This window comes from Penicillium nucicola (genome assembly GCF_028828085.1).
Source record: "Penicillium nucicola strain IBT 29836 chromosome Unknown utg000003l, whole genome shotgun sequence".
Lineage (NCBI taxonomy): Eukaryota > Fungi > Ascomycota > Eurotiomycetes > Eurotiales > Aspergillaceae > Penicillium > Penicillium nucicola.
The window spans coordinates 409,500-436,075 of NW_026643127.1; the positions used below are offsets into that span (position 1 = coordinate 409,500).

At 47.6% G+C, this 26,576-nt stretch overlaps 10 protein-coding genes across 10 annotated transcripts; 5 read left to right on the top strand and 5 right to left on the bottom strand.

Moving 5' to 3' along the window:
- Positions 1–105: 105 nt before the first annotated feature.
- Positions 106–1,876, bottom strand: N7511_003736 (cation diffusion facilitator family transporter; the record flags this gene model as incomplete). Its single annotated transcript, XM_057126161.1, has 4 exons — positions 106–1,494; positions 1,551–1,637; positions 1,694–1,740; positions 1,798–1,876. 4 exons carry the CDS (start codon positions 1,874–1,876, stop codon positions 106–108), a joined length of 1,602 nt encoding a protein of 533 aa, XP_056985051.1.
- A 2,978-nt stretch (positions 1,877–4,854) lies between these two features.
- N7511_003737 (putative glycosyl hydrolase) lies at positions 4,855–5,931 on the bottom strand (the record flags this gene model as incomplete). The annotated part of the gene is made up of 1 exon (XM_057126162.1): positions 4,855–5,931. The coding sequence occupies one exon, from the start codon at positions 5,929–5,931 to the stop codon at positions 4,855–4,857; it is 1,077 nt and encodes a 358-aa protein (XP_056985052.1).
- Positions 5,932–8,576: 2,645 nt separating this feature from the next.
- Positions 8,577–10,459, top strand: N7511_003738 (uncharacterized protein; the record flags this gene model as incomplete). The annotated part of the gene is made up of 4 exons (XM_057126163.1): positions 8,577–8,694; positions 8,763–9,316; positions 9,373–9,703; positions 9,780–10,459. 4 exons carry the CDS (start codon positions 8,577–8,579, stop codon positions 10,457–10,459), a joined length of 1,683 nt encoding a protein of 560 aa, XP_056985053.1.
- Positions 10,460–11,175: 716 nt separating this feature from the next.
- On the top strand, positions 11,176–12,875 carry N7511_003739 (putative MFS multidrug transporter; the record flags this gene model as incomplete). Its single annotated transcript, XM_057126164.1, has 4 exons — positions 11,176–11,358; positions 11,426–12,243; positions 12,303–12,380; positions 12,419–12,875. 4 exons carry the CDS (start codon positions 11,176–11,178, stop codon positions 12,873–12,875), a joined length of 1,536 nt encoding a protein of 511 aa, XP_056985054.1.
- Positions 12,876–13,548: 673 nt separating this feature from the next.
- N7511_003740 (putative UDP-glucose,sterol transferase) lies at positions 13,549–16,791 on the top strand (the record flags this gene model as incomplete). The annotated part of the gene is made up of 7 exons (XM_057126165.1): positions 13,549–13,708; positions 13,772–14,408; positions 14,462–14,698; positions 14,756–15,523; positions 15,584–16,283; positions 16,341–16,479; positions 16,544–16,791. The coding sequence occupies 7 exons, from the start codon at positions 13,549–13,551 to the stop codon at positions 16,789–16,791; spliced, it is 2,889 nt and encodes a 962-aa protein (XP_056985055.1).
- Positions 16,792–16,944: 153 nt separating this feature from the next.
- On the bottom strand, positions 16,945–19,221 carry N7511_003741 (DUF202 domain-containing protein; the record flags this gene model as incomplete). Its single annotated transcript, XM_057126166.1, has 4 exons — positions 16,945–18,131; positions 18,415–18,484; positions 18,537–18,820; positions 18,873–19,221. The coding sequence occupies 4 exons, from the start codon at positions 19,219–19,221 to the stop codon at positions 16,945–16,947; spliced, it is 1,890 nt and encodes a 629-aa protein (XP_056985056.1).
- A 370-nt stretch (positions 19,222–19,591) lies between these two features.
- Positions 19,592–20,221, bottom strand: N7511_003742 (GFA family protein; the record flags this gene model as incomplete). The annotated part of the gene is made up of 5 exons (XM_057126167.1): positions 19,592–19,730; positions 19,785–19,810; positions 19,869–19,978; positions 20,037–20,065; positions 20,139–20,221. The coding sequence occupies 5 exons, from the start codon at positions 20,219–20,221 to the stop codon at positions 19,592–19,594; spliced, it is 387 nt and encodes a 128-aa protein (XP_056985057.1).
- Positions 20,222–21,014: 793 nt separating this feature from the next.
- Positions 21,015–21,952, top strand: N7511_003743 (class I SAM-dependent methyltransferase; the record flags this gene model as incomplete). Its single annotated transcript, XM_057126168.1, has 3 exons — positions 21,015–21,059; positions 21,112–21,395; positions 21,451–21,952. The coding sequence occupies 3 exons, from the start codon at positions 21,015–21,017 to the stop codon at positions 21,950–21,952; spliced, it is 831 nt and encodes a 276-aa protein (XP_056985058.1).
- Positions 21,953–21,991: 39 nt separating this feature from the next.
- On the bottom strand, positions 21,992–23,566 carry pfa4 (putative palmitoyltransferase with autoacylation activity Pfa4; the record flags this gene model as incomplete). Its single annotated transcript, XM_057126169.1, has 5 exons — positions 21,992–22,368; positions 22,445–22,523; positions 22,576–22,875; positions 22,926–23,097; positions 23,148–23,566. The coding sequence occupies 5 exons, from the start codon at positions 23,564–23,566 to the stop codon at positions 21,992–21,994; spliced, it is 1,347 nt and encodes a 448-aa protein (XP_056985059.1).
- A 143-nt stretch (positions 23,567–23,709) lies between these two features.
- N7511_003745 (putative DNA mismatch repair protein) lies at positions 23,710–26,490 on the top strand (the record flags this gene model as incomplete). The annotated part of the gene is made up of 3 exons (XM_057126170.1): positions 23,710–24,116; positions 24,173–24,558; positions 24,608–26,490. 3 exons carry the CDS (start codon positions 23,710–23,712, stop codon positions 26,488–26,490), a joined length of 2,676 nt encoding a protein of 891 aa, XP_056985060.1.
- Positions 26,491–26,576: the final 86 nt, after the last annotated feature.

The following is a 26,576-nucleotide window of genomic DNA, read 5'->3' on the forward strand; positions in this document are numbered from 1 at the left end:
TAAACGGAGTGATGTTGATAGGGTATCAGAATAGGGAAACCGTCGGGTAGAAATGTTTTGATGGCCACATCCATGTGAGAAACAAGGGGTTGTATAAAGAGAAAATTAAGTGGGCTTGGGGCAGCACTGTCCTCCACGTGCGCAGTTCTCATCACACTCCAGAAGACAGGCTTGGTTGTCCCCTTCCCGTACGCTGGCTGCGCGGCTGGGTTGGTGCTCAATGGTACCACCGGAAGATGATGCATGGGGATGGCTATGATTATCCTCTGTGTCGCTTTCGGGTGCGAATTCAGGCTGAATAGTTGAAGAGTGGATGCCGTAGGCATGAAGGCAGCGTCGCACCTGTCTGGCCAGGCGCATGTATCGCTCTGAACCTTCGCCCTTGATCTCGGTATCGACCTGAAGGTGAATCGAGGCCACGATCTTAGTATCGCTGAGTTGCCACACGTGCAAGTGGTGGGACCCAATGACACCGGGGAGTCTTTCAATATCCTCCTTGATGTGGTCGATACTCATTCCGGGAGGGACAGCCTGGAGCAGGATACGGGAAGCAGCCTTGCACAGTGGGATGGCGGAGGCAAGAATGATCAGCGTGATGACCAGAGAAATACCCGGGTCAACATAGTAGCGCCATTCGTAGTCAGTCAACCAGATGATCAGTGCAGAGACGATCACACCGATGTTACCCAGTGCGTCTCCCATCACATGGAGGAAGACACCGCGCATGTTCAGATCGTGGCTGTGACCACCCTTCTTTCCATCCTTAGACTTAGGCTTCATATGGTTGTGAGATTTGTGGACATCCTCATCGTGGTGATGGTGGTGGTTGTTCGAGGGCTTAATGACAGCGCCCTCTTCATCGGTGTAGTTGGCGGCACGGTCCCGGTGACGCAGAAGACCAGAGCGCTCCGATGGAATCTCATCTTCGTCCCGACCAGTATCCGAATCCGAATTTTGCTCATTTTGGTACTGACTGGCTGCAATGATTCCTTGGCGCAATCTTTCGGGAAGCACAGGAATATCATCGGCGCTCACGAAAACGCGTCCAGTCGAGGTGCTGAATCTCCGCGAGCTTCGGGTTTGGGTGCCGCGACGACGGGATTGTGGTGATGCAGGCTCGGTGACAGAGTGAGCCAGCGCATTGGGAGTCGCTGTCTCGGAGGCGACGATGGCTTGCGGGGCGGGCTCCTGGTGGTCGCTGTAGCCATGCTCCTCATCCTCGAGATGATCGTGGTCGTGGTCGTGGTCGTGGCCGTGATCTTCTTCGTCGTGACTATGGCTGTGGCCATGTCCACCGTGCGAGTGGTCGTGGAAGAGGGCTAAGCCGATGATGTTGGAGGCGAGTCCGAAGCAGCCAACAATACACACGAATCTCGGGTTCTGCACCTCCTGAGGTTCCACCAATCGCTGGATTGCCTCCAAGAAGATTGACATGCACAATGCGACTAGGAACACACCGTTCACCAAGGCACCAAGAGTCTCAGCTCGTTGCCACTATTCAAGAATACAATTGTCAGATCGTTCTAGGCTTGTAGCGGTTGCCAACTTACACCGTAAGTATAGGTATTGGAGGTCGTCTCCCGGTTGGCGACTTTAACGGCCCATAATCCGACACACAGCGATAACACATCATTCAGCTGTGGGCAAGGTTAGAATCATGTTGTGGAACGAAAATGCACTGCGGATTGCGTACCATGTGAAAGGAATCGGCAACGAGGGCGAGCGAGTGGACGGAATAGCCTAGGAAGCAACATGTCAGAAATGGTCGCGCTAGATCAGAGTCAAGGGATATCTCACCAGTAATCAACTCCAGCAGGAAGAACGCAGTATCAATGACCAGCAAGATCATGATACGCTTCTCCTTGGAAAGCCCCATGGTGAATCGTGGGCGCGCTCAGGAGCGCAAAGCAAAACTGAGTAGACTGAAATTCCAGACTCGGAGTCGGATAGAATCAAAGAAGTCGAAAGAGGTCGGAGGAGGGGTTTAAAGGAAGAAAATAGCGCAGGTTGGCAGAGAAAGAGCTGGTGGAGCTCGAAACGGCGGAACCACTCGGACCCGGTGGCGTTACGTTGTTCCTTGCCATCTATAAAAACCACGAATATACACGTATTGTTGCGATAGTTTGTAGATATTGGGATTCAAATGGGTCGAAGAAGAGCAGCAGAATCAGGATATCTATCTCATGAATATTGCCCGTAGAACTCTATCGGTCTTGTCTGTGACTCTTCCAATCTCCACCGATCGGCCTGGTTCTCAGCAACTTTGTCTCCTATTTGCCCCAATCTAATTTCTTAATTTTGAGTCTTCATTCAACCGAGTTGAATCTTCCAGATGTCGCTTCTTCCACTGGATTTCGACACATATTGTACAATGCTGTATCACGAAAATTCCGAGACCGGCCAAATTATGCGGGACTACGCTAGCTGCATAGCTGCACTATCATGGATCCCTGGATCCCGGCCAATACCCACGCGTCTCCTAGGGTCCTCGTGCCTACATATCAAGCATTTTGTATACCGGCATGTCCCACAAACGCCAAGTTGCTAATTTTTTCACATACCGGCACATTTGGCGGCATTCACATGGGATATCCTATCCATTCTCATGTATTGTGGCCTAGGGAGTGGAGTTCCAAGGCATTGGTTGTTTCCTAGTCTGGCTAACTTCGCACTTGAGGCGCACGCCGGTGAGCTCTAGAGATTATTATCATTCATTTGGCCCCCATCTATACACAAGGGACCTCAATTCGGCTCGCTTAGAGGCTTTGAGAGGGTACACCGGCATTCTATGGACAACTTTCTGTATACGAAACTTTCGCCATGCATGGCCCTAAGCCTAGATTGCTGACTCTTCGAAACTCTTTCATTGGATCTTGGAAAACACTGCTCCATCTTAATCGGGATCCACGCGGCATGGTGGAGGTCTCTGGACCGGTATAGAGCTGGCAAGCTGCAAGAAAACTTCCCGGGGAACTTGCTGCTCCTATTCCGAATTCTAGTGCGAGTGCAAGCGGACTCAACACTGGGAGTCTCTTTTGCAGAAGCGAGGAGTGGAGTCTCGCGTCCCGGTTAAACAAAATGCCCAAATCCAAAGCGCTTATGAGTTGAGCTTGGCAATGTTGTCAAGCTGCTCGCGTGACAAAGGTGGCTTTGTTTGTGTACCAGTCCGGAAAATTGTTATTCTCATTGTTAGTGTGGCCACAGAGGAAGATATGCACTCGGCCACAACATGTACATTTTGAAACAAGAATAGCTATTAGCAGGCTTGCCAGGTCCCTACCACTACCCTCTCAGATATTAAATAAGCCAGCATTGTCTAGCTACGTAGTTATAAGGAGACCAGAAAATTATGTGAATTATGAGGCGGCACGGCTACACGTTAGTAAAGCATTGGACTTTTCAGAAATCCATTTGAAGATGAGCACATACTTGACCTACCCCGAGCTACCAGTTGCATTGTCACGCTAAATTACGTCCAGGTTGACAAGACATGTACGTTGACTGAGGGCCAAGACACCTTCAGTTTGTCAACGACGTACAAGGTCGGCTGCCGGCACCACGGCAGCAGACGTTTGGAACGTTATACAAAGACACACAACACACAATGGGAGGGACATGTGTATTTTCAGATTTGTCCGACTAGGCGGGCTATTAGCTCGGTAGAAATATCTTAGAGTTACTTAATGAAGCTGCCATACCCTAATGCCAAGAGGCTCGGCATAGCCTCAATTAGCCCTGCTTACCTTCAAGCTTCAAGGCAGAACTGTGGATTACAACCCTACAGTGAGAAAATTCCTCCAATGAAAATGTGATTCAATATTTATTAAGCAAACCTTCGTCTACCCTGGGCCAGTCTGCCTCCAGTATGGAATCCGTGCCAGACCCCCATCCCGTATGCTTGGATACATCAGGGTGATGATCTTGGGGCCAAATCCCACAGGATCCATCAAATCCTATTATAGAATACACTGCCCTCTGATACTTTTCCACATAAGACTGTAATATCTTGTCTTTACTTCTGCTTCCATATCCATATGTCAGCTAGCTGCCTTTCGAGATAACACAACGACCCTTCGCACAATATGAGCAATTACTTTCCATCTACTACAACCCATGATACATTACTTGGCTTGCGAATCACATGTCTTTTCATTGCTATAGCCGCAGTCATTGTCTTTAGCATTGGGAACCCTGACTACCTGGCAGTTGGATTGGTAAGGACCCCTCCGCGCGCGCAGATATCCATGGCCCTCAACATTGTATCTGACCCCAACTCATTTAGACAGGGGGAACTGCTCTTTGGTCATTGATTCATCTGGTCCTTCTTCAAATCAGAAAAGCGCCCCATCCTGGTGTCTTGGTCGGATTAGATCTCATCTCCGCGGCTATCAATATTGTCTTCGGAGTCCTCGCTCTAGTGGGCATTGCCTATATAGTCTCCAGCCCTGATAGTATAATATACTCCTCAGGATTAAGGATTGCGGGTTCGGTGATACAAGTAGTTGCTGGGTGAGTTATACTGCGATAAATATGGTCGAAAATATGTTACTGACCGTTTGCTTGGGCAGAGTTGCTCATTCCATCTCCTTCGTTTTCGCCTGTAGGGATGTACACGTTCGACGAAGAGCACCATCGTATGATTTTGCAAGAACGGAGAAATAGCCGTATGTTATGGGTGTAACTATGGAGTTCCAGAGCGGGAAACAATGTTGTGCCATACTCTCCACACTTACGATACAAAGCGAAATCATGAAACACATTTCTCAGACTGTCTTGTCCGCATTAACCTTTAATGTCATTCTTGAAATCCCTTCACACTTAGTCTAAAGCTATCATTCCCTCAATGCTAAGTTCCTAGGCAATCTTCTTCCGAACTTCCAAAATTCGCTCTGTCCCACGGATGAAAGACTGCATATCTAGCGAACCGTCTTTCAAGGAAGCCACCAAAATATCCACAACACTCTCTCCCTGAGTCACATTCCTCGCTGAAGCAAGCAGCATGTCCATACCAGCCTGGCTAGCCAGCAAACCACGAGTAGCATCATCCCCAAAAGCCTCTAAAGCCCCCGCTTCAAGTGCATCCGTTATAGTGACACCCGTGAACCCAAGTCTACCCCGTAACTCATGTTGAATCCAAGCCCGACTGAGTCCAGACGGATATTCTGCATCCAGAGCGGGGTATACAGCCCAAGAACTCATAACCATATCAATACCAGCAGCAATAGCCTTCTCATAAGGAGCCGTATCAACAGACCGCAGCTCTTCCAGACTGAAGTCGATAGTGACAGGCTGCAAGTCCGTATTCTCAGTCGCACCAGCAGCACCGAGTCCAGGAAAATGCTTAGCAGACGAAATGATACCAGCACCTTGCTGGGCTTTGATGAACGCCGATCCACAAGTACCAACAACATCCGAGTTGTTACTGAAGGACCGACCAGTGTGATCTGTGAAATCGCCCGCTTCCCGATACACATCCAACACAGGGGCAAGGTTGAAATTGATTTCTGCAGCTTTAAGGGTGGTTGCGGCATCTTTGCCCATCTGTGTCGCTGCCATTCTTGGGTTGGATGCTTGGCCGACTTGCTTCGCGCTGCTTTCTGGGCCGCCGGGCAGTCTGCGAATCTGGCCACCTTCTTGGTCTGTCATTATGAGTAAAGGGCTTCCAACATAGTGAGGGCTCTTTCTGTAGGTGTTCTGGAATTGTTCGATCGTCGTGCTTAGGTTTGTGCTGACATTCTCGCCGAATAGAATGATGCCGCCAACCTTGCCTTGGGTGATCAGATCGAAGAGGTGAGATGGGGGTTCAAGGCCGGGGTATGAGAATATAACATGGTGTCCGACATGTACTGGGAGGTCTTGCGCGGGAAACGCCGTTGCTTGGAGTACAAGTGAAAGGAGAAAAGGAAGGAGAATTTGCTTAGATGGTTTCATTCTGAAGGAAATATTCGATATTAGATATTATGGCTGCAAGCATCTAGTGTATTTCTTCTCGTCCTATTTAGCTCATTTCTCTTTTCCTCTATCTATCCGAGGCATTGTCAGTAAATCGAGGGGTGTTACATTGATCGGCAGATGGGTCCCATTGGAGATACGAGGTTACTATTCCAAACACTTGGACTTGCCTGAAAATGCTACAGTCGCTTGGCTTACAATATGTTTAGATTAATCAACACGTACTTTTGACCTTGTGCCTTGGCAGATCACCGAACAGAAGCCGCATTGTTGACTGCAGTATTCATTTCAATTACGGTTGCCTCAATCCCATTTGCCAGGTAGTTTCTGCGGTGATATGTCAACTGATCTGAGTTTCATGGTAGTCAGTATCGTATATCCAGCATTTTGCTGGGGTCCTGAGCAACAAAATTCATCACGGCTAGAAGGGGTTCTCGGGCCTCTTCGGCACTTGCGCAAAGAATACTAGATCTTTTGTGGTTTATCGAGCAGAGCAGAAAGTAATCCGTTTATTTGAGAAATTCCCAATTTTATCTTGCATTGCAAGATAGTCGACGTTTGAGGTGTTTGTTTTGTTTTATAAATTATCGGTCGTTGTCTCCGTCAGCAAAATAGTTAGTGCCAGATTTGTAGTATTCAGTGATATGATAATACCTGTGACACGGCTGTCCATCCAGATGAAAGTAGAGAAGTAGAGAAGCACAATTGTGAACTACCTTTATATGAGACAAAGCATAGCGCTTTATGCCCCCTGATTTGTCGACGTGGTGGGGATGGGATGAACATGTCGAGCACTGATAGCAGGTAAACCGAAGTGAGCCTTAGCGCACATTTCCAACCTGAGATATCTCCTACGAATATTCATGAAGAGGTTCGGTTGAAGTAGAAATATAATAATATGAAAGGGAAATGTCGGGTATCGGCATAAAGCCTCATACTCATAGCATGCATCAATCAAACCGGTTTGATTCGGGATCTTGCGAGAGCAGATGCAAAGACCGACACTTAGACTATAAACGTCGCTTCAAACATTCAAGCAGTTGCCGTGCCGAAACATGTTTGCCAAGACGGCGAATTCTACTGATGTAGCGAGCAGGCACGGTTTTATCCGAATCAACAAAACATCTTGGGACAAGCAGTCCCAACAAGAACTTTTGTCAAAGTTATCGGACCTCAGCAACTAGAAAATACATGAAGTATGCTGGAATTGATCGTTTCAACCCTAAAGCCCTATTTCTAGAAAACGAGTGTAGACCAGGTTAGTTCTGTGTCAAATCCCAAGTTTTCTCCGTAGTTCCTACTAGTCACCGGATAGTATCGGGAAATATCACAATCAATATAGAGTTGTGTAGTATACCAAGCTGAGGGTTGTAGGAATAATTCATATGGACAACTTGAATTGAATCCATCCAGGCCAATCGTTCAAACCCTTAAACAGCCATACATGTAACAGGGAGGAGTGGGAGTCCAGAAGCTCTGTCTCATTTGCTTTTTACATATCTATAAGTGGTTATGCTAAGAAAATATAGCCTTTAAGACAATATATTAGCTGCAAGCCACCCGCTCCTTATGCTTTAGGTGAGTGTCAATGGTTGAAGGTAATTTCTAAATCCGAGCGGGCTTTAGAATCTTCACTTGCACAACTACTAGGGTTTGGTAATCATTTACAGCTCACTTAGTAGAAGTTCAGTATTATCCCACGTTTCTTTAGACCCACATACGAGTTGGCTATAGCATCTGGATCGGAATCCCCATCCCGAGATCAACCCGGTTTGGTTCCCCGTGGGGGAACCAAACTGGGGGAAGAAGGTAGATAGACCCTTGAAGCCGTGGAGGTTTTGCGAGTAGTTATTTTCTTTGAAAACATCAAAATATGCCTAGGATCTCGTACAGCAGTGCATATATCGTCCAGGAGAGTTTCACATGCATAGACCGGAGATAACTTATAGACTTTCATGTTATCGGGTTGCCGGGCGCAGGATGCCCATGAAGCCTCTGGCCGGGGGCAGAGCTCAGTGTTTTAATCGGCAGAAGATCTCGCGGCGAAATGACGACAATCAGAAACTATGAGGCAATTGAGCAGAAACAAATCTTGTTATTCTTGAATGTTTTCGGGGTACCCGATAGTCCATGACTGTAGGATGTGTATGTAGATCTCGGGCTGGGCAGGAATTTGGCATGTCATTTGCTTTTGGAGAGATATGAGTCGCTCTCACTCGGCTTGACTAGGACGAAGAGGGATATAGATCAGAGCTGGAAGATGGTATCCGGGCCGGAAAATGGTGTCCGATCGGGAATATTCGTTGCCAGACTCGCATGGTTGGTTCCCCCGCATTTTGGGCGCGTGGAGACAGTGGCGTCAAGCCCGAAAGCCATGTCAACAGCCGCCTGCAGTCTATTGTATGTATTGCAGTAGAATATGGTATCGGGCTGGGTGATCATTTGAGTGTCAAGTGCCCAAGTATCTCTTCATTATCGCATAGGATTCCATGCTTTGACTTTTTTCATCTCCATTTCTATTGGGTGCATAGGGCTCCTCTTCTTATAACCATTTCAACTACCTTGGCACATTTCAACTCAATCTACCAGCTTTACGCGGATACAGATTCACAACCGATATAATCATGGCGGACAAAAAAGCATCACCAGCATCGCCGGAGGCTGAGCATCTTGAATCCGAAGTGAAGATAGACCCTTCTAGTCTCCTACCTACACAAGCGAGAGAACCATATGGCGAGGCTGGTATGAATTCTATGACTATGATCCTCTAATACTCAAGGTCCCGAACTAACGATTGTCACATATCACAGGTCTAAAGGGTATTGTCAACAACAAATATGTCTGCACTTGCGCAGCCTTCGCTACGCTGGGTGGTGCGATGTTTGGCTATGACCAGGGCGTTGTGAGTGTGACTCTTACAATGGACCAGTTTCTTGAGAAGTTTCCGGAAGTCAGCGCCAATGCTTCAGGTGGTGGCTTTATGAAAGGCATTCTGACGGCGATGATCGAACTGGGTGCTTTCTTGGGTGCTATGAACCAAGGATGGCTAGCAGATAAAATCTCTCGAAAGTGGTCCATAATGGCCGCAGTCATCATCTTCATCTTTGGAGCGGCCTTACAAACTGGAGCAACAAGCTTTGCTATGCTTGTTGGGGCTCGCTTTGTAGGAGGAATTGGGGTTGGCATGCTTGCAATGGTGGCACCACTGTACATCTCCGAGATTGCACCTCCCGAAATTCGCGGCACGTTACTCGTGTTGCAAGAACTGAGTATAGTCACGGCTATTGTTGTCGCTTTCTACATCACATATGGTACTCGCTATATCCCTGGTGAATGGTCATGGCGCCTTCCGTTCCTGATTCAGGTAAGAAATCACATCCGCAGGCCACAGAGATTGATTTTCGCTGACTATATACATAGATGGTTCCTGCCATATTCCTCGGCGTTGGAATACCGTTTCTCCCATATTCACCGCGCTGGCTCGCTGGAAGAGGTCGAGACGAGGAAGCCTTACAAACTCTCTGCAAGCTGCGAGGCGTCAGCGAAACCGACGAGCGTGTCTTGAGAGAATGGGTTGACATCCGGTCAGAAGTTGCCTACTGCAAAGAACTGAGTGCTACGCGCCATCCTAAATGTCAAGATGGGACGATCTTTAGTCGTTTCATGCTTCATGTATGGAGCTACCTAGACTGTTTCCGCAAGGGCTGCTGGAAACGGACCCATGTGGGTATAGGTATTATGTTCTTTCAACGTAAGTGACCTTTCATTTCTCTTTTTCCTACAGCGAGCATTTTTTTGAAGCAGTGTACTGACTTAACCATCTGCAGAGTTCGGTGGTGTGAACGCTCTGATTTACTATTCGCCCAGTCTCTTCGAAGGGATGGGACTGAATTACTTCATGCAGCTGAATATGTCTGGGGTTCTCAACATCTGTCAGATGATTGCTTGCATAGGGTCTCTCTGGGGTATGGATAAATTTGGTCGTCGGCCATTGCTCTTCACTGGTGCAATTTGCATGGTTCTCTCTCATTTCATTATTGCCATATTGATGAGCCAGTTCCAATCAGACTGGGAATCACATACAGGGGAGGCCTGGGTTTGCGTAGCATTCCTCTTCTTTTTCATGTTAACTTATGGAGCCTCGTGGGGCCCTATCCCCTGGGCAATGCCAGCTGAGATCTTCCCCTCTTCGCTGCGTGCGAAGGGTATGGCATACTCAACCATGTCCAACTGGTTGAACAACTTTATCATTGGTCTCATCACCCCGCCCCTCGTGCAAAATACGGGATATGGAACGTATGTGTTTTTCTGTGTCTTTTGTGCTTTGTCTTTTGTCTGGACTTGGTTCTTCGTCCCGGAGACTATGGGACGTACCCTGGAAGAGATGGATGAGGTTTTCCAAGACAACACTGGCAGTGATGAAAGGGATCAACGTTCTAGGATTGAAGCTACTATCTGGTCGCATGTGGCGGCAAACCCTCGTCAAAACATTGAACAAGTCGCTTGAGGAATTGATCGCCATGAAGTTCAAAGATGGCTATTTTGATGACGAGGCGAGATTAGACTACAATTAGATCGCTTGTCATTTTATCTCATAACTGCTTTTGAAGACCATTCAATTATAATATTTGTATCTCTCATATGAGCTTTTGTCAGAACGTCTATATGACCAATTTCCTACTATATGCACCTTAAGCTCTGTTTATTTCCTGCAGTCGGATTAAACTTTCACATATAATAATTCAATCCACAAAGTCGAGCATCCCAATTACTATCGTGCAATTAGTTCTGCCGATTCAATTTTTGCTCGTTGTTCAGCACACCGCTTACCAAGCGTTGCATCACGTGCGTAAAACGCCGATGTCAGCCACGTTTTCTCCGATCCCGTCTGCTCCACTCCTCACAACTTCCTAAAAAGGAAGCTCAGCGGAGAAGCTTTGGTATTGTCTCTGTAGCAGTTTTACGGTCCATCCTTGCCCACAAATCATCTTAGCTTCCCCATGCAAATTGTTCTCTTAGCCTTCTGGAAACGGGTACTATTTAGCAACTAATACTACTTTACTGGGTCCTCCATCCGTATACTAGGTCGTCATCGCTTAGAAATTAGCCACCAGTGAAAAAATAAATATGAGTGCATGTATCCTTTCATCAGTATGCCTTTCCACTAACCCATTACTCAACATTTGACTGTCAAGTGAACTCCGCCGTGGCTAGTCTAACATAATGGGAGTACCAGAGGGTCCTGACCCGAATGGTAATGCCTTGCCACCTGATCTTGAGCAGGCCAGAATAAACCAGAGCATCGCCGACCTGGAAAGATTGGGAAGAGAGCGTCCAAAATGCTTCCGTGGCTTCTGGTCAGAGGTGTGCTTCTGTTTGTCCATTTTCATGTCACAGATTCTTGCTGTAAGTATTCGACTTCCTGCACGCAACTCACGACACGACACCCATCTGACCCGTTTGTTCTGATCAGGAATACTACATCTCAGGATCAAATGTGCTTCTTCCAACGCTTGTTGAAGAGCTTGATCTTCCAGCAGCTTCTGCGATTTGGCCATCTACCGCACTGTCACTGGTCGTCACCTCCACCCTACTCATCTTCGGCCGGATGACCGACATGTTCGGTGGATATCTCATCTACAATTCCGGCGCGCTATGGCTCACAATCTCATCCATTCTTTGCGGCGTGTCACAAACGTGGCTAATGCTAATTATCTGCCGAGCACTGCAAGGCTTTGGCCTAGCCGCTTTCCTTCCCTCAGGAATCATGATCCTGGGTAGCACTTATCGACCGGGACCTAGGAAGAACATCGTGTTCAGTATCTATGGCGCATGCGCAGCTCTCGGGTTCTTCGTTGGCATTTTCTTCTCAGGGCTCTGTGGCGAATATCTCACCTGGAGATGGTATTTCTTTTTTGGTGCAATTCTGTCTGCTATTACCACGGCCCTTGCATCTTTCTCCATTCCACGGGACTACCACGAAAAAAAGAATAACGGAATCAAGATGGACTGGGCTGGTGCATGCCTATCTGTACCGGCGGCTGTCCTGATTGTCTTCCCCATTGCGGACAGCTCGTATGCACCCCAGGGATGGAAAACACCCTATATTCCACTTTTCCTCGCGCTTGGGCTTATCCTTCTCGGTGCCATGATTTATGTCGAGGGCTGGGTGGTCGAAAATCCACTGTTGCCCGGTGATATCTTCCACGTGAGGTATATGACACCGCTGGTTATAGCCTTGCTATTCTTGTATGGCACGCTCGGAATCTTCATGCTCTATGCTGTTTTATAGTAAGTCACCCCGACATCTTTGAACTGTTTTGGAATCTTTTACTGACAATCGCGTTCAGCATGTCTGACGTAATGGGTGCCTCGCCCATGCAAATCGTGGCATGGTGTGCGCCTATGGGTGTTGGTGGTTTGATATTGTCTGTGGGAGGAGGAATGATATTTCACAAAGTACCAGGAACAATTCTGATGATGTTCTCATGCCTCGGCTATGTGGGATCTGGATTGTTCTTTGCTGTCATCCCCCCGGCGGAAACTACTGGGCCTTTGTGTTCCCTTCAATGATATGCGGTACCATCGGAATCGACATCAGCTTCAACCTTGCCAATGTCTTCATTACGACAAACTTGCCAAAAGCGAGGCAGGGTCTTGCTGGTGCATTGATCAACTGCACATTACACATGGGAATTGCTGTGATGTTGGGCTTTGCAGATATCACGCAGACTCAGACGGAAGAACTGGGGACTCGGAAGAGCTACAAAGCAGTTTTCTGGTATCAGACCGGGCTAGCAATTCTGGGATTGCTGATTGTGGTCTTCTTTGTCAGGATCCGCGAGGCGAAAAGTGAGATGACCATTGACGAGAGAGAAGCCATGGCAGCCGAGGAAAACGGAAGAGTCGGCGAGACCGCATGAATTTATACATCTAGCGAGCGTTGCATTAGAATTAGATAATACCATAAGATAATACTAAGTTACCGACACTAGCGAAATCCAGCGTTGTGACTTGTCATCGGCCTCAGAGTGGATTGCGTACCTCGGTAAACGGCTGAAGATCTCACGTTAGATTCTGATGCGGGGCCTCGGGATGTATTTCTAGATCCAAGGTAATATTGAATGCCCGCGGAAGTGATCATTTAAACAGTACTCTGTCACGTATTCATGGTTATAGGTCATGACCGGATATTTCTCTCCGGATCCCTCGGCTTCGATTCACCCCCAGGCCAAGTATAGCAACTCATTCCAAACATTGGCTATTATTTCGCCGTAAGTTAAACTTGCTCTTACTAAGCAGACATAAGTTAGACATCAGCCTTGTTAACGATCGGGTTCCACAGTGGAAAGACCCGGGAAGCCGGATGTTCGGGATCGATCCTTACTGACATCATTGACTTGGCTTATTTGTGCGCGAGACCCTTTCTTCTTGTTTTAATTATTTTCTTTATATTCGGCATTGGAAAGCCAAGACTACATAGCTTCCTGGGCACATATATTACTTCTGCTTGCCTTACTCTGCGCAGAGGTTGATTATTATTTGCTTGGCACCCACAGTTCGCCCTGGTCGATTAGAGCCGATCTCCCGAGAAGCATGGCTTCGGTAGCGCCGACTGTCACGAGAAGCAAGTTTCATCGTGATGAAGCCCTTCAATCGGAAGACTGGCCCGAGGAGGTCAACAAACCTAGCTCGCGGGACTGGGAACAGGTGGAATTCGAGGGAGATGGACTGAATACTGGTGTTCGAGTACTAAGTTTGTATTCACGAATATCTGTCGTAGACATTTCACTTACTGATTTTTTTCTTCGTCTCACAGGCGATGGACGTTTGGGGATAAAAATCAACGAACACAAGCCAAGTATCGCAGGGTTATTGAACCGCATACAGGTCCCATCTCTAGCCTCCGACTTAGAGAGTCTCGAACACGAGCCGACGCCAGAACCTATGCCGAAAGATGAAAAGACGCCGTTTCCGCTACACTTGAATATTGTTATCCAAGTCATTGGTTCGCGAGGCGACATCCAGCCGTTCGTTGCGATAGGGAAAGAATTACAAACACATGGACACCGAGTGCGACTAGCAACACATCTTTCATTTCGTGACTTTGTGCTTGAAAGCGGGTTAGAGTTCTTCAATATTGGAGGGGATCCAGAGGAGTTGATGGCTTTCATGGTTAAGAATCCCGGGCTGCTGCCGGGACTTAATACGATCCGCAGTGGAGCTATCAGAAAGCGCCGCGCAGATATGAAAGCGATCATTCACGGATGCTGGAGGTCTTGTATTGAAACCGGAGATGGAACAGACTTACACCAAATCAAGGAGGATCTTTGGAACGACACTGTGGATTACCGACGTCGCCCATTTGTCGCTGATGCTATTATCGCCAACCCACCTAGCTTGGCTCATATTCATTGCGCGCAGCGTCTGGGGATTCCGCTTCATATGATGTTCACGTGAGTCTCTATACCAGTATACTGTTTGTCGGATATTGACTCCATCTCTATAGAATGCCCTGGTCGCCTACACAGTCATTTTCGCATCCGCTTGCAGTTCTCAATCAGAGTAGTTGCAAGCCTACCGTCGCAAATTTTGTATCATACGCAGTCGTTGACATGATGATCTGGGAGGGCTTGGGGGATATAGTGAACAGTTGGCGGAAGAAAGCTCTCGCTTTAGACGAACTCGATACAATCACGGCACCCAGTTTGATTCACCGATTACAAGTTTCTTACTCATATCTTTGGTAAGAAACCCCCTAGGCATATCAGGATGAGTGAAACCGCTAACAAATACTGAAAAGGTCACCGGCGTTACTCCCGAAACCAAAAGATTGGCCGGAAAACATTGATATTTGCGGGTTTAGCTTTCTTCCATCAAAGTCCGATTACGAACCCCCGAAGGAGATAGCTGAATTTTTGAAGGCCGGGCCTGCGCCGATATACGTTGGCTTTGGCTCCATTGTGGTGGATGATCAGGCCACATTGACAAATATCATATTCGAAGCAATCCGGAATTCTGGCCAACGCGCGCTTGTTTCAAAGGGCTGGGGCAACTTGGGAGCTGATAATGTTGATGTTCCTGACAACATCCTCATCATAGGAAGTGTTCCCCACGACTGGCTGTTCCAGCAAGTTTCATGTGTCATTCATCATGGCGGTGCCGGTACAACAGCAGCAGGGCTTGCGTTGGCATGCCCAACAATCATTGTTCCATTCTTCGGGGACCAACAGTTCTGGGGATCAATTGTTGCTAGGGCAGGAGCTGGCCCGATGCCTATTCCTCATAAACAGTTGACGGCCGAGAAGCTGACAGAAGCTATCCGCTCAGCTTTGGAGCCATCAACAAAGGAAAAAGCCCAGAAGATTAGTAACGAGATGAAGACCGAATCTGGGGTTCGGGATGGAGTCCGCAGTTTCCACCGTCACCTTAATTCGGCATCATTGCAATGCGCGATATGTCCCTCTCGACCCGCTGTCTGGCATATCAAACACACCGATATAGGACTGAGTGCCTTTGCAGCATCTATTTTAGTAGAGATGGGACGGTTGAAACCCGAAGATGTCGTATTGTAAGATTCCATCTAACCAAAATATGTCATGAAGTTCAAAGTCACTGATATATATGCCAGAAACCGCGCGCAAGAATACGATACATATCGCGACCCAGTTGGTCCAATCAGCGCGTCAACTCAAGTGCTATTTGGCGCAATTGCAAACTTTGTGACTGGACTAGCAGATGTACCTGTGGCAATGGTCACGGATATTGTGTCCGCCGGTCGTGCCATTGGAAATCCTCACAACCGCACTGATCCTATGCAATCATGCTACTGCCCGGAAGGAACAAGACAAAGACATCAAGGCGAGAGCTCAGACAGTGACGACCTATCCCCAAATGAGAGATCTGATGAACAGTTCGCCCAACACGAGGAGTCAAATGAGCGATCATCATCGACGCAGACACCAAGTCGCGAGTTGGATTCCTCGGACGACGAGTCAAGTCTAAGTGACAGAAGTAGCCTCGATAGGTCAGGCACCGATACACCCGATACCAGCATCGACCGTCGACGAAGCGTGCAGCTTGATAACTCCATTAAAATGGCATGCGGATCGAAAGACTCGGAGAAAAAGAAGAGTGCTTTGACAGAAGTACGATATCACGGTGGTCGGATGTCAAAGAAGCTTTTGAAAACAGTCATCTGGTTACCAACAGATCTGACGTTGAGTCTATCGAAAGGGTTTCATAATGCCCCCAAGTTGTATCATGATCGAATGGTTAAACCCACACCGCAGGTGATTGGTCTCCGCAGTGGCCTGCGGGCTGCCAGAAAGGTATGCAGGAACTCAAGTCCCGTTTTAGATCCCCCCCGACTGATCAACTATATATAGGAGTTCCGCGATGGCTTTTATTACGGAGTCACAGGCTTAGTAACTCAGCCCGAGCATGGATACAAGCAGGCAGGTGCTGCAGGGATGGCCAAGGGAATCGGCAAGGGCATTGGCGGTGTCTTCCTCAAGCCACCGGCAGGTATGTGAAATATGATCAGGAATCCGTTGAAAGAATGAACTCATTGATGCTAATATTCAATTAGGAATATGGGGACTTGCTGGATACCCTTTGGTTGGACTTCGGAGGAAGCTTCAGATTTCACTCGGAAAGGTACAACAAGATGCTATTGTTTATTCTCGCATAGCACAAGGCCATGAAGAGATGCGAGAATCAACTGCAGACGAGAGGGCAGAAGTTGCGAGGCAGTGGTTTATTCTCGAAGAAGATCTACGCACCACAAAACGACACAGCAGCCATTATGTTCGATCTCACCGCCATCGATCACATTAGTAATGGTTGCTTTTGAAGGTGATTGTACTTATATGTAAATTGTAATATAATTTATGACATGAACATCGTTTCCACGTCGTTGAATCCTAACCGGAAAACACGACTTTTGAATGCTAAGTTACCGAATTCAAGTCACAGCCCCCGGAAAAACATTCAACTACCTCCCTCGCCAGCTATGGCTAGAATCATGAGTAGGACCATCCGCTTCTGCCACTCGCTGATAATCATGCACATAGCCGTAGCCATCACTACATCAAAAAGCCTCGTTTCTCTGATATTATTGTCCGGATCCAACTGAAAGATCTCATTCTCATCATTTCTCTTGCTCCACAGAGAAGAGTCGCCCGTCTCCTTGAGAATATCAGATAAGACTGAATCAAAGACCCAAAGCTCGCCGAATTTCCGATATGCAAAGCTGGATGTGTACTGTGCAATCAAGAGAGGCTCGTTCTCACGACCTGGTAGCCTAGCAAGTAGCCTTAGATGATGAAACGGCATAAGTCGCCTCGTCCATTTTCTGTCAGGCTGAATCTCTCGTGTTCCTTCCCAGACGAATGTGATACCAGCATATTTGAAACTGTATTGTCGAGGAGAAAGGGATAACGGAGAGCCCCAGACAAGCCGTACTGCCTCTTCGGCGACAGCAGGCTGTAGTATAGGGTCTTCCAATGTCGAATTCAACACCTGTGCTTTCGAATGACCCGGACGCTTCTCACTCAAAGTGGTATCGTCACACCTTATAGGATCAATTTCAACGACCTCTGGCTCTTTATTCTTCTCCAAAGCTTTCTGCTTCTTAGCTTTGCGACAATAATTCACCTGACGATGATACTCCTTTCCAGTGTTGCCCCATAGTCGCCACGTGCGAACTTTATATCCCTTGAGCGCACGATCACCATTGAGAGTGATGTTACTGGGATTGCTGCGATGTTCCCATTTAACCACGCCCCGCGGATCAATGATGTCTCTCAGATCAGGTCCAAACTGGATATTCCAATTTCTCCAAAAGGCGCCACAATTCATGATACAGACTGGGGGTCCACGCTTGAAATTTCCACGACGGAGAGTTCGCGGAGCGTCATGGAAGGCTAGACATGGTTTGTGGACGAAGTAGCTGTTTGGATCGTGTTGGTCTGGTTCAGCGCCTTGTTTCCTTGCCATTTTTTTATGTTCCTTTTTCGTGCAGCCAAGATCTTTGCGTGAATTGATGAAAGGTGTTATGGAGACGTGCTCTTCGCCTTTGTGATAAACGTGGTAGACTGATACGCGGTGCCTTGATGCCATTACTTCGTTGAGAGTGGACATGTTGTCAAGGGGGACTTGTAGAGGGGGTTCAACTTCTAGTCCCGGTTTTAGTCTTTGTTTCAGTCTGATTGCTTGGTGTGAAGGGTCATAAGCTATAACTTGTACGATGATCTTGCCATATATAAAGACCCCAAAGCCAAGATTAAGCCCCAGTGGGGCCGCCCTGCTGTGGGCGCAGCAGAAAGTGGACAAAGTCTTAGCTCGCATGTTCATTTGATTGGGTTTGAAGTATCCGAGGAACACTACAGTAGAATGGAGAATTATTTCCAGGAGGCTATGTAAATAGACCGGTTGAGCGCCCGGCCAATATCCACCGACCTAAGATCGATGGATCGGATTCATCCTCAACAACAATGGCGACACAAACAATTAGCATGGTCAAAACAATCTACGTCGTATTAGCCATAGCTTCCAAGCCATTTAGAATATGCAACACTTACACAGCCCAAAAGAATGCCTACAGAGTTTAGTTCCCACCCACCAGCATGTATCTTGCCCCGAGCGATGGCGTTCTGTTGTCTCCAGAAACGAAAAGCACCAACCAGAGCGACAACAATAGCCACGCAGTGACAAGTAACAGAAAGCGGAACGCCAACACGATAGAAACCTAAGCGATCCGCCAAAGCCTCCGCCGCCGTGAGGCGGAATAGCTGTGCGATAAGCACCCCCTGTTGGGTGATAACCAACGAAGTCCGAATATAAGCCAGAAATGTCCGCTCCAGAGCTACCGCACCGTTAGCCAAAGGATCCAACTATATCCGTAGTAAACAATTTACCAAAATAATCGCGATTGCTCTTGTGCGGCACCGTCAAGGTGACATGATGAGTCCAAAACCTCGCAAATTTCCCCCAAGCCCCCTTCCTCGCGAGACGGCGCCGCCGAGACTCAACACGAGCTGCGGCAGCGCGTGATGTCGTGCGCCGAGTTACGACACGGTATTCGTCGCCTGATGAATTTGACTGCGCTGATTCTTCTAACTGGTCATCCTCGTGCGTTTGAATTTCGCGCAGTTCCAGCGCCTCGCGGGTATCTGTGTCGCTGTCATGGTCGCTGCGCGGTCGGGGATTTTGTAACACGGCTCCCGGTCGCTTGGGGCTTGAAGCTTCTGCTAAGGCTTCTGACATTTCTTTTCAAGTACTCTGTTCCCCCAAAGTAGCATGGCTGGTGTGGTGTCGCTTGGAAGGTGTGGAGGTCAGAGCAGATCACCGTTGCAGTCCGCGGATCGACGTCAGCCCCGCAGTTTCGCTCTGAGTATACATCTCGCTTTTTGATCTCGGTTTTTCAGTTTAGAGTAATAAAAGTATAAAGATATCTATGGTTCGGTTCAAAATTCTGATATGAACTAAATTTACAGTAGGGTGTGGAAAGAGTGGGCCAATAGTGAGCGTAAGGATTGCACCATCTATGCATCTTTGACACCTCCATTGCATATGGATTTACTTCATATCATCAGTCATGTTTGTTACCGACCGTCAACTCCTATTCGAATGGCATTCACGTCTGATGTTCAACACCAACCCAGTTGTATCGCTTCTCGGCAAATACCTCGGCTTTAGGAGGGGAAACAGTATCAAACAAAGCGGCCTTCAAGAAGACCTGTCCGGGTGCCTTGGGGGTCGTGGTAAACACAGGGCTGGCGCAAGATGTTAGCGTTATTGTAACGCTGTGCAATCAACACATCACTAACCTGCCACAGTTGGAACAGAAATGGCGCTATGAGAAGGCGAACGCGTTAGTCTTGTTGGATACTGAAGCCGGTCATGAAAATTACCTTGACAGGGTTTCCAGAAGCAGACTTCTTGTCTTCAAAGATTTTCAGAGTCTTCTTTGAATCCTCGACAGTCAAGTCATCTTCGCTAACAAAGTAATTGCAGGAGAATCCTAAATACAGGAGTTTAGTTTGACCGACATTTCTTATTCGACGGCTTGGTATGCTTACCGCCGCCACCAGCGCGCTTGCAGGAATCGCTACAGTGAAACCCAGTGTAAGTAAGAAAGGGCCGGTCATGTTAGGATATTAATATTCAAGGAAATATCATACCAATAACAGATACCAGTGTTTGCTGGTTGCTGGGGGAGAACAACGCGAATACTCTCGCAATTACAGTGACCCTGGTAGGACATGGTGAGTGCCGATTGGCTGAAGATCTGAAAAATGTACAGGGGTCCAAAGACTCCAAAAGACCAATGAGATAGAAGATGATTGATGGAGGGACCTTGAGAGAATCAATCCAGCAACATCTTTTTATATCTGAAGAGGGGCTTTGTCCTGTGTAACCAGCGGAAATAAATTTGTTGTTTCCGCTGCCCCGCCTAGTGACGTCGATTTGGTAGTGCTGTGCTGTATAAGTGCATATAGAAGATACAGTTGGGATATTCTACAATTTGAAGAAAGGCTGAGATGGAATGGAAGGAAACAGCTATCAATGGGTGTGAATTACTTCTGATTTTGAGTTTTCTTTGAATAAATGCATTTACTTTGCTAAGTTAATATCTGTGCCTGAGCAATAACTCAGCGGCTGCCCTCGGAGAGCTCACTCCAATAAGATATGACCATTATCAAAGCAAGACATGTATCCATAGTTCAATTTTAAATTCTAGAACCTGCAATGACTCGATTGTCTGCGAGATCGCAGTATATCAAAAAGACCGTATACTACATGACGCCGATATGCCCGGTCCGATATCGGCCTCGCTGTGCTCTGAACATCATCTCCGCTGTATGAGCCCAGATACATATAAAAGAGCTCAACCACCCAGACAACTTAAGTTATTCAGAATACTCAAGTGCTATTGACTAGAGCAACATTTTGTTCATTGTTTGATTCCATTATTTACGTATCTCATCCCATCCCTGAATTTTTAACGCCTGGAAGCTCGTTCTCCGCATTACTATACCTCGAGATCTTGGCACACCATGGCAGCCAATACCCAGGAAACTAAAGACCACTGGTCAGCTGAGGTGCGTCATTTGCTATTATAGTAGTCTATGTTACCACAACTAACAGGATCAGGCTTATGCTACTTCTGCGGCATTTGTGCCGAAGCTCGCCGGCAAGCTCCTCCAATACCTGGACCCCAAGCCAACAGAAAAAGTCCTCGATATCGGCTGCGGTGATGGCAAATTCACAGGGAACTTCATCCCAGCGATCGACTCCGTCCTAGGTATTGACGCATCTCAATCTATGATTGACTCTGCCAACAAGGACTACGGAAGCCCCAAGGCTAGCTTCCAGGTTGTGGACTGCCGGTATCTAGAGAAGGAAACATCCATTGTGAATGGATCTTGGGATAAAGTGTATGGATTCAACTATGATATGCGGACTACATGATGGATCTCTAACAAAGGACAGTATCTCCAACGCAGCCCTCCACTGGATCCTGCGTGACGAGACAACGCGGATGTCCACCCTTCGCGCCATTTATGGTAGTCTGAAGCCTGGTGGTACTTATGTTTTCGAAATGGGTGGGCATGGGAATGTTGCCGAGGTGAAGACGGCTTTGATCTACGCCCTCGTGCAGCAGGGAATTCCTGTCGAGAAAGCGAGAGAGACGAGTCCTTGGTTCTTCCCTTCCGATACTTGGATGCGGAGTGCGCTGGAGGAAGTTGGGTTCCAAGTTGAAAAGGTTGAATTGGAATACCGCCCGACCAAGCTGACTACTGATGCCAAGGGTGGATTGGAGGGGTGGGTTCGACTGATGGGTGCTCAGTTCCTTGAGGCTCTGCCCGAGGAGAAGTGGGATACTGTGGTGCGCCAGGTTTGTGACGTTCTTGAGGATGTTGTTACCCGCGGCGAAGATGGTAGCCAGTGGCTGGGATATGTGCGGCTGAGGGGTATCGCAAAGAAGATTTGATAGTCCGGCTTGTTTTTATTGAACTTGATAATCTGATTTTCACTTGGATGTTTGTTGCTGTCTGCGTTGAAGAAGAATACCAAGAGGGATGTCCTCCTCATCATAGAATTCTGCTTCCTCGTCAACGCCGAAGTCACGTAATCGTTCTCCTTCGGCATTGCGCCATGATTCTTCGCCTTCGTCTGTTTCGTTACCTGACTCGAGTTCAGAATCGTCGCTTTCACTTGGAGCAAATTCATCTCTTTGGTAACGATCATGGAAGGGTTTGCGGCGCTGTACACTGGAAGCCGTGAGTCGTTTCATTTCTTCTGTTTTGCGACGATTAAATGCATCGATTTCATGTTGAACGTTAGCGTATGGTTGAGATGATTTGGAGCCTAGTCTCGTATTGACAGGCAAGGGAATCCTATCAGGATCTGGCGGTGGCCATGAAACACCTGGGTCTTTAAAAAAGTCAATAGTTTGATTCTACATTCTGGAATCTTTACATACCCTCAAAGTCATTGGTTTCATATTCCCAACCAGAGCGACAATCAGGACTTCTAGCAAGCGGCCAGAACCAACTGATGATCTAATAGAAAGTTAATCATGTGTCCTTGTATCACATTTGAAAAGGTACTGACATTTGCACTTCCGCCCATGCCTTGCTTCACATTGGACCAAATCCCGATGTCGTACGGATATTCTTGTTTTCTGATCTGAACTCGGATTCCACCTGGGCCTTCAAGATACCCACCCAGAACACGAGATCGGCGGACAAGGGTGGCGTGTCTTTCAATCTCCCAGGATTCAATGAAAGTGGTGTTCGTTCCCAGCGACCAGAGACTCCTCAGTAGGAGAATGAACAAAGCAAATACAGTAACACTGTTCACCACAAAGAGTATGAACAGATGGATGAGCTGTCCTAGCCTTGGGCCAAGATACTATCAATTGTCAGCAACGAGATTGTCGGCGTTTTTATCAAGCTACGTACGCTGGGCAAATTGCTGTTTTTCCATACAAAATACCCACGCTGCCAAAGACAACTTTCAAGGTACGACATGCCGACAACTGCGTAGAAGAGAAAGCGAATGAAGTGCGGATATGTGAAATGCGAGACGCAATTTGATGTCCAAGGGCAATGATGATCCATCTTGGGAATGCATCTGACAACAAGTCAGCACAATAATTTCTCAAATACTGATATTCGACCAACCTTTTGCATGTCTTGCAGTGATGAGCTCGTGGGGGTTTGTAAGCTTCGCATCTACGACACCATCGTTGGCGACCGGCCAGCCCGTCACCGTCCTCGCGAGTAGGCTCCGAGTGCTTTTCAGACTTGGACAGTCGACCAGGGTCTACAAAACACGCTCGATAATAGCATGTGAAAATGCACAGTGCGAATATGTTGATTGCCCAAGCCTCATTCTTGGTAAGCGGCAATGGCTCGAAGTGCAGAAAGAGGTACTGTGATGGATACGCGAGGAAACCGATCAGGGAATTGACAACCGGGACTGCCAGCTGTGATATTGAAAAGTCCTCACCGAACATCTCAGCGTCTTGCGAGGTGGACAAGGCTGAAGAGTGTTCAGATCCGACGTGTTGTTTATCGCGCCACAGCAGCTGACTCATCATGTTGCTCGACTTCGTGCGTGGAATTACAACTCGAGTCCGAATTCGTCCTTTGCAACCAGACTTTCATCAATCAAGGGCACTGCATTTGCTCTCCTGAATATTTGGAGCTTTTAGTGATGAACGTATAATTTTACGATCGCAGGATGCCGATTGAGGCGCTTCCTCAGAACACAATCCGGGCGATTGGTTCCACATCAGTCATCTCCGATCCATGCTCAGTGGTCAAAGAACTCATTGACAATGCACTCGATGCATCCGCCACTTCGTTGCAGATTGAAATATCTCAAAATACGATTGATGCGATTCAGCTCAAGGACAACGGTCATGGGATTCCACCAGAGGACCAACAATACGTTTGTAGGCGTTCCTTCACAAGCAAGATCCAGACATTGGATGATCTCAAGAATGTCGGTGGATCTTGTCTAGGCTTTCGTGGAGAAGCATTGGCGAGTGTAGCAGAGATGTCGGGAGTCGTTGTGGTCACTACCCGAGTTCAGTCGGAAGTTGTTGGCTCTTGTCACAAGTATGGAAGGAATGGGGAGTTGACTGGGTAGGCGATGAAGCAGAATCCCGTTAGTTTGATGACCGTGCTGACCGTAGCTTCAGAACACAGCGAATATCCCATCCGGTGGGGACAACAGTTCGCATTGAAAACTTCCTCAAACATATCCCTGTTCGGAAGCAAACAGTCTTGAAAGCAGCCACAAGAAACTTGACAAGGATCAAAAAGCTTCTTCAGGCATATGCCATGGCACAGCCATCTAGGAGATTCTCGCTCAAAGTTCTCAAGGCGAAAAATGAAAATGGCAACTGGTCATATGCACCAAGCGCAGATGCCTCCGTGTCTGATGCAGCTCTTAAAATCGCTGGAACGGAAGTGTCGTCTTGTTGTGTTGTGCAAAAGCTTTCTTCCCAAGCTCTCGCCCAGAATGAAGGGTCATCTGATCAAGAAGATTATGAAATGACTGCTTTTCTCCCCAAACCCCCCTTTGGTAAGTTGTCTTGTTTGAACATCTTCTCGGGAACCGCTGACCAGAGTAGATGCATCAAAAATCAACAATACAGGACAGTTTATTAGCGTCGATGGTCGTCCTCTTTCCAGCAGCAGAGGTATCGGACTAGAAATTGTGAAGCTCTTCAAGCCATACATCCGTCTCACTACGACTCAAACCGAATCTTCCAAGACCATAACGGATCCTTTTCTCTGCTTGCAAATAACTTGCCCTAAGGGGACTTACGATGTCAACATCGAGCCAGCAAAAGATGATATTCTATTTGAAGATCGGGGACTTGTTCTGGCTTTGGCAGAAACTCTTTTTCGAGACCATTACGGGGAGCTTGCAGCAGGGATGAAGCAAAGTTCCACCAAAGCAAACGTGACATCATCTGAAGCAAGAGCTAGTAATGGTGGATTTAGCCTGCTGTTGGCTAGGAAGCCTGCTGCAGACCTAAACACTCAGTCTCGGCAGGCTGAAGATTCCTTTGACGGCAATATCATACAGAGCCCTCTTTCGCAAAGACAAGACCAACCGGAATACTTAACATCGGTCTCCGATAACCAATACAAGCCCAATGAAAGCCTCGAACAACCTAATGTCAATACACCAAAACGCTCCAGCTTGGCCAACCCATGGTCTATCTCGAAAATCAATGCATCTTTCCAAACACCACGACACGATCAGAATCGATTCGATCAACCCAATTCTGTGAATCTGGTCATTCGAAGCCCAGAGGGATCCAGACGGAGAACTTCTGACTCAAGAAGCCCTCAAAACTCTCCTCAAAGTCTGGAACCTCCAAGTCCTCCTATTTCAAGGATCGAATCTGTGTCCTCGGTGAGGCGCGGCCATAAAGGTCCTCGGGAGCTGATTGATTCCTCGCCGGAAAGACCTCGCGTATCAAGTGCTCGCAGAGCGGAAAGAGAACGAGACAGGGAACGCTACGGAAATGGGGCGCTCGATACGTGGTTTCAGAGAACAACGCAAATTTCACTTCAACAGAGCTCTGTACAGGAAGAACCTACTCAAGAGCCCGAATCGCCGCTTTCGTCGCTTGCGCAGGAGAGATTCGGATCGCACCCGGGGCGTTCACTCAACAATTCGCCCGTTGACGGACAGAGCGATGGAGCACTTGACGATTTATCCGACAATGGCGAAGCAGAACAGTTGTTTCGACGTAACTCTCTTCCACATGATTTGAACGAGCATACCAATGAGTCTATGGACAGTGGCCGAGGGTTTCCAGTTCTTGATAGGTGGGCCGCTCAGCTCCATGAGGGTTTCAATGCCGAAGAAAGCTCGGACTTGGAGAAGGCGCTTGACTTTGAACGGAGGAAGAAGGAAGCCATACAAAGCAGCCGTGTTCGGTCCCGGGAAAACGAATCACTGTCAAATTCACAACCCAGACCACCGGTCTCGCATTCTCCACACCATAGCCGGTACCTTGCCGCCAAGGCTGCTTTGAGCTCATCGCAAACTTCAATCACGGACCCCTTGTCCATTACAACAATTTCCACTCATGACCCTCGAGCATATTTCATCCGTCATCAAACCAGAAATCAATCGGACGAGACTTCGGCGACTGGGACAAAACCCCGGAAGCTGCCTTCGAACCGACTGCCACTTGAACGCATACCAGGTGGCTATGACTTGCATGATCTCGAAGCCACATGCTCCATTGATTTATCACTGATATCCAATCTCCATGGGCAGCATACGCAGGATGATATATCCATCGATAGTGACAACGAACCAAAGGCATTCTCGGGGTCCAACGTGGAGAAATTCACCCCGCTCTGGGCTGAACGATTGTCGCTTCTGATGCAGCAAAATTACATGAAGAACGATCAGACATCTTTATTTACAGGGACAATTGATCTTTCGCCAATTCTCTCTAACCATTTGAGGGATATCGATGCGAAATGAGGCCCAACCTGGTCATGATTACTAACGCATGTCGTGCCTTTTTCTCCTATATCAGCTACTGTTCGTATATTATACCCACACATTAT